This window comes from Corythoichthys intestinalis, chromosome 2 (assembly GCF_030265065.1).
Source record: "Corythoichthys intestinalis isolate RoL2023-P3 chromosome 2, ASM3026506v1, whole genome shotgun sequence".
NCBI classification, from domain to species: Eukaryota; Metazoa; Chordata; class Actinopteri; order Syngnathiformes; family Syngnathidae; genus Corythoichthys; species Corythoichthys intestinalis.
In genome coordinates, this window is record NC_080396.1 from 74,023,791 (window position 1) to 74,030,159 (window position 6,369).

The 6,369-nt window shown below is 40.7% G+C and overlaps 1 protein-coding gene across 1 annotated transcript in view; it reads left to right on the forward strand.

The window, feature by feature from the left end:
* The window catches only part of LOC130910926 (solute carrier family 17 member 9-like), a 50,189-nt gene extending 46,180 nt beyond the window's left edge, over positions 1-4,009 (forward strand). The window contains exons 12-13 of the mRNA XM_057828582.1: positions 3,034-3,063; positions 3,176-4,009. Of these exons, the coding sequence (XP_057684565.1) occupies positions 3,034-3,063; positions 3,176-3,372 (227 nt within the window). The 3' untranslated portion in view covers positions 3,373-4,009. The remainder of the gene's footprint in view (positions 1-3,033; positions 3,064-3,175) is intronic.
* Positions 4,010-6,369: the final 2,360 nt, after the last annotated feature.

Sequence of the window (6,369 nt, forward strand, 5' to 3'; positions counted from 1 at the left end):
TGGAGTGACTCCAAAACACCCCATAATAAACAGGAGGTGACCTCAAAATGCTCCAAAATCAGTAGGAAGTGACCTGATGTCAACGAGTAGTGACCCAGAATGACCCCAAATCAACAGGAAGTGACCCCAAACAATGGAAAGTGACCCTGCAATGCCCCCAAGTCAACGGGAAGGGACTCCAAAACAGCCCAAAATCAACAGGATGTGAACTGATATCAACAGGAAGTGACCTAAAAATGCCCACAAATCAGTTGGAAGTGACCTGATATCAACAGGAAGTGACCCAGAATGACCTCAAATCAATAGGAAGTGATCCCATACAAATGAAAGTGACCCGGAATGCCCCCAAACCAACAGGAAGTGCCTCCAAAACACCCCAAAATCAACAGGATATGAACTGATATTTACAAGAAGTGACATTAAAATGCCCCAAAATCAACATGAAGTAACCCTGAAATGCTCCCAGATCAACAGGAAGTGACCTGCTCAAAAATTAACGGGAAGTGACCTAATACGAAAAGAAAGTGCCACCAAAATGTCACCAAATCCACAGGACGTGAACAGTTATCAATAGGAAGTGACCTCAAAATGGCCCCAAATCAACAGGAAGTCAACCGTATCAACAGGAAGTGACCTCAAAATGCCCCAAAATCAACATGAAGTTAACTGACATCAACAGGCAGTGACCCAGAATGCCCTCAAACCAATAGGAAGTGACCCAATATCAACAGGAAGTGACCCAGAATGCCCTGAAATCAAAAGGATGAACAGGAAGTGACCTGAAATGCCCCAAATTCAATATGAAGTGAACTGATATCAATAGGAGGTGATCCATAATGCCCTCAAATCAACAGGAAGTGAACTGATATCAACAGGAAGTGACCTTGAAAGGTCCCAAAATCAACAGGAAGTAAACTGATATCAACAGAAAGTGACCCATAATGCCCTCAAATCAATAGGAAGTGAACTGATACCAACAGGAAGTGACCCAGAATGCCCTCAAATCAACAGGAAGTTAACTGTATTAACAGGAAGTGACCTTAAAATGCCCCAAAATCAACAGTAAACTAATATCAACAGGAAGTGACCCAGAATACATCAAACCAACAGGAAGTGACCTGATATCAGTAGGAAATGGCCCAGAATGCCCTCAAATCAAAAGGAAATGAACCCTTTAACACCGAACGTGTCGGCAGCGACGCGTTTACGCATATCGTCTTTGAAGCTTCGTCATGCTGTAATTACGTCACTCATGTGCCTGTGGTTGGTCTCATTTGAAAGTGCAGAAGTTGATGTCCACACCATTTTTTATTTGAAGTCAATCGACCAAGAAAAACGGGAGATAATGTCATTTGAGTTTTATAGTTTTCTTGCACTCATAAATATGCATTAAAACGCTGCACGGACCATGTATCTATCTTCATATATCCATCATTTCTTGTCGTTTTTCGAAACCAAAAGCAGCACAAAAGAATACATATCCCAAGAGCCGTTCTGATGTCAAGAAGTACGTACCGAATGCGATCATTTTTAATAAATTTTCGAGCGAGGCGCCAACTAATGAAAGGGAGGCATTCGAAGCAAGCAACGGCCGGTTGGTTTGAGCGATCGACTTTGAAACGTGCAGAATGAATCTAAAACTACATTTAGCGCAAGCTAATGCATTATTTCATTAACTCAAGGAAAAAGATGAGCCGTATATGACGTTGTTTTCTTTGGATCGGTCGGCGTCTCGGCGAGTAGAAGTGACAGTAGCGCGAACGGCGAAAGAGTAGGCTGTGTGACGTTGTGTGTGACACAGCTCCGTGACCTGTTCAAGAATAAGCTTTATTGAGTGCGCAAAAAAAAAAAAAAAAATCTTTATTGGGTCGCATGCCTGAAAAATTGGAATTGAACTGAACTACTTGTCAATATTTTTTAAAATACTTTTTTTCAATGTTATATATATTTTTTCTTCTCTATAATCTTTTCAATTTTTATGTAGATGTGTGCTCGAGAAGCTTGATTGCATGTACGTATATACTTTTGATAAGGTGATGGGTACAACACCTAACTTCACAAAGAGATATCCTCCAAACCCTTTTTGTGTTAGGTGATATATATATATATATATTTTTTTTTTTTGTTAATCTCACTATTTTGCACTGTATATAATCTGTTTGACCATAGTATGTGTAAAGGCCTATGAGCATACCTGCTGTTTGTGTTGAATTGTCAAACATAAAACAATTCAATCTTATTTTTTTCTATTGAATGTTCATCTTAACAAGTTGAATAAATATTATCAAGCTTCAAAACGGTTGGTCGAGCATGTTTGGTTGTCAATGGGACATCAACATTACAAATTTTGAAAAAAGATTTTGGAATTTTTTTGTCTTTTTGGGTCCAAAATGTGGACTATAATTGGTCAGTGAAGAAAACAACAGTTTGGACATGAAGTTCAAGGTGTCCTGAAAAAAGGGACCCAACGTGGCCATTGTAAACAATTTTTTCTTTGAAATATAAAGGCAACATCAAATGCATGCAAATTCGGCCTAAATAGGCTTAGGTGTTAAAGGGTTAACCGTATCAACAGGAAGTGACCTCAAAATGCCCCAAATTCAACAGGAAGTGAACTGATATTAACAGGAAGTGGCCCACAATGCCCTCAATAGGAAATTAACTATATGAATAGGAAGTGACTTTAAAATGCCCCGAAATCGACAGGAAGTGACTGGATATCAACAGGAAGTGACCTGGTCTCAACAGGAAGTGACCCACATTGCCCCCAAATCAACAGGAAGTGAACCGTATAAACAGGAAGTGACCTTAAAATGCCCCAAAATCAATAGGAAGTAAACTGCTATCAACAGGAAATGACTCAGAATGTCCTTAAATCCACAGGAAGTGAATCCCTACCACAACAAAGCGGCCATCACCATTTCACCAGCATTTTTTCATTTATTCTAACAGTCCAGTCGCATGTCGACAATAATAAAGATTCAAAGAAACAAATATGTATGAATAATCATTCCTTTGCTTTACCCGCTTCAGGTGTGATGAATACGCTAGGCGCTTTCACTGGTACGTATCCTTCATTTTCTCCATCAAACTGGGAGGACGTCTTTCGTTTGGCCCCTCCCACTCAAAAGGGAATGGACATCAATGGCAGCCAATGACTTGTGCGTTGCCGCAGGTCTGCTAATGGTGTCGCTGTCCGGCTACGCCGTCGAGGTGACCCGGTCGTGGGCGTCTGTCTTCACCCTGGTGGTCTCGGTCCACACGGCGGGACTGGCCGTCTTCGTCTACTTTGGAGATGCTCGACCCGTGGACGTGGTCCAGGAGTCGGACTCCTCACCTCTCCTGTCATTTGAAAAAGTGCAAGGACACTAAAATTTGGACATTTTCGACTTACTGTTCCCTAAAAGGGATGGACAACTCTTTAATGTACTTGGTTGGGTCAGAAATTAAGTACTGTATGTATATGTAATAATAATAAATCTTGCCATATAATTGGTTGTTTTTGTTCATGTTGATTATGGGGCATTTTGAGCTCATTTCCTGTTTATAACTGGTCACGTCCTGTTAATTTGGGGGGTTATTTTGGGGTCACCTCCTGTTATCGGGTCACTTCCTGTTGATTATGAGGCATTTGATTTCAGGGTCACTTCCTGTTCATTGGTCACTTCCCGTTGATTATGGGGCATTTTAGGGTCACTTCCTGTTGATTTGTCATCGCGTCACTTTTACTGATCTGGGTTCATATTTTGTTCTCCTGTTGATATCTGGTCACTTCCTGTTGATTTGTGGTCATTTTGAGGTCACTTCCGGTTGATTTTTGGGAATTTCTTGGTCACATCTTGTTTATATCAGGTCACTTCCTGTTTATTTGTGGTCATTTTGCGGTCACTTCCTGTTGCTTTTGGGGAATTTTGGGTCATTCCTGTTGTTATCTGGTCCCTTTTGGATCTGGGGTCATATCTCATTCACTTCCTTTTGATATATGGTCACTTCCTGTTTATTTGAGGAAATGTCGGGGTCACTTCCTGTTGATTTCAGGAAATTTCGAGGTCACTTCCTGTTTATATTGTGTCACCTATCATATCTCGGTCATTTCCTGTTGATTTGTGGTCATTTTGAGGTCACTTCCTGTAGTTATCTGGTCACTTATTGATTTGGGAGAATGACTTGCTGTTTATATCTGGTCACTGCCTGTTGATTTGGGGGCATTTTGGGGTCACTTCCTGTTATTATCAGGTCACTTCCTGTTGATTTGGGGGCATTTTGGGGTCACTTCCTGTTAATTTGGTGGCATTTCAGGGTGACTCCCTGTTTATATTGGGTCATCACTTCCTGTTGATTATGAGGCATTTCGGGTGTCACTTCCTGCTGTTATCAGGTCACTTATTGATCTTGGGTCATATTTCGGTGACTTCCTGTTGCTATCTGGTCACTTCCTATTGGTTTATAGTCATTTTGAGGTCACTTCCTGTTGATTTGGGGGCATTTTTGGGTCACTTCTTTTTGTTTTCTGGTCACTTTTTACTGATCTGGGGTCATATTTTGTTCCCCTCCTGTTGATATCTGGTCACTTCCTGTTGATTTGTGGTCATTTTGAGGTCACTTCCTGTTGATTTCGGGGAATTTTTTGGTCGCATCTTATCTATATCGGGTCACTTTCTGTTGATTTGTGTTCATTTTGAGGTCACTTCCTGTTGATTTTGGGGAATTTCTTGGTCGCATCTTATTTATATCGGGTCACTTTCTGTTGATTTGTGGTCATTTTGTGATCACTTCCTGTTGTCATTAGGTCACTTCCTGTCAATTTGAGGGCATTTCTGGGTCACCTCCTGTTCATTCATTACTTCCTCTTGATTTGGGGGCATTTTGGGGTCACTTCCTGCTGATTTGGTGGCATTTCAGGGTGACTCCCTGTTTATATTGGGTCATCACTTCCTGTTGATTATGAGGCATTTCGGGTGTCACTTCCTGCTGTTATCAGGTCACTTATTGATCTTGGGTCATATTTCGGTCACTCCCTGTTGATATCTGGTCACTTCCTATTGCTTTAGAGTCATTTTGAGGTCACTTCCTGTTGATTTGGGGGCATTTTGGGGTCACTTCTTTTTGTTATCGGGTCACTTTTACTGATCTGGGGTCATATTTTGTTCCCCTCCTGTTGATATCTGGTCACTTCCTGTTGATTTGTGGTCATTTTGTGGTCACTTCCTGTTGATTTGGGGGAATTTTGGGTCACTTCCATACCCAGTTGTTATCTGGTCACTTTTTGATCTGGGGTCATATCTCATTCACTTCCTTTTGATATATGGTCACTTCCCGTTCATTTAGGGAAATGTCGGGGTCACTTCCTCTTGATTTCGGGAAATTTCGAGGTCACTTCCTGTTTATATAGTGTCACTTGTCCGGGGCCATATCTCGGTCATTTCCTGTTGATTTGTGGTCATTTTGAGGTCACTTCCTGTAGTTATCTAGTCACTTGATTGATTTGGGGGAATTTTGGAGTCACTTCCTGTTTATATCTGGTCACTTCCTGCTGATCTGGGGTCATTTTGTGGTCACTGCCTGTTGATTTAGGGGCATTTTGGGGTCACTTCCTTTTGTTATCGGATCACTTGTCTGGGGTCATATCTCGGTCACTTCTTGTTGATATGTGGTCACTTCCTATTGATTTGGGGTAATATCGGGTCACTTCCTGTTTATTTGGGGGAATTTTGGGCTCACTTACTGTTGTTATCGGGTCACTTCTTATTGATCTGGGGTCATTTTTTGGTCACTTCCTGTTGATTTTGGGGCATTTAGCTGAAACTTCCTGTTGATATTGAGTCACTTGGATTGCAAATCAATAGGAGTGAATGGAAGTTTTGGTGCCATTGAACTAAACAGCGAATAGGGCCATTGGAAATCAATAGAAAATTTTGCTAACTAGAAATGAATGGATATGTTTTGGGCAAATTTTGGCCGAACCGTACATTTTTAGCAAAGACTTTTGTGCACCGTATTGTTTTAAATGGATAAACTATGTGTTTTGGACAAAAAACTGTATTACAAGTAACATTTTGAAATCTCACTTTCTTTCCAAAAATGGTCTTTTGTGTCAAACAGAAGAGCATGATAATTTTGGACGTTTTGGTCTATGAACTTTGTCAGTGGGTTAAACAGTTTTGGCTGGGAACTTGGCCACTGAAAAACAAAAAAAAGAATGTTATAGACGGGAGGTTTTGCATTACATGCAAAAGCTACCATCAAAAAACAGAAGTAAGAAAACAAACAAAAAAAATGACGGAAGTAAATGTAAAGATCTTTACTCAAGAAAATATACAAATGCTGTGGCACGCATACGAGGGGGTTGACCCGTAATCTGTAATCTTT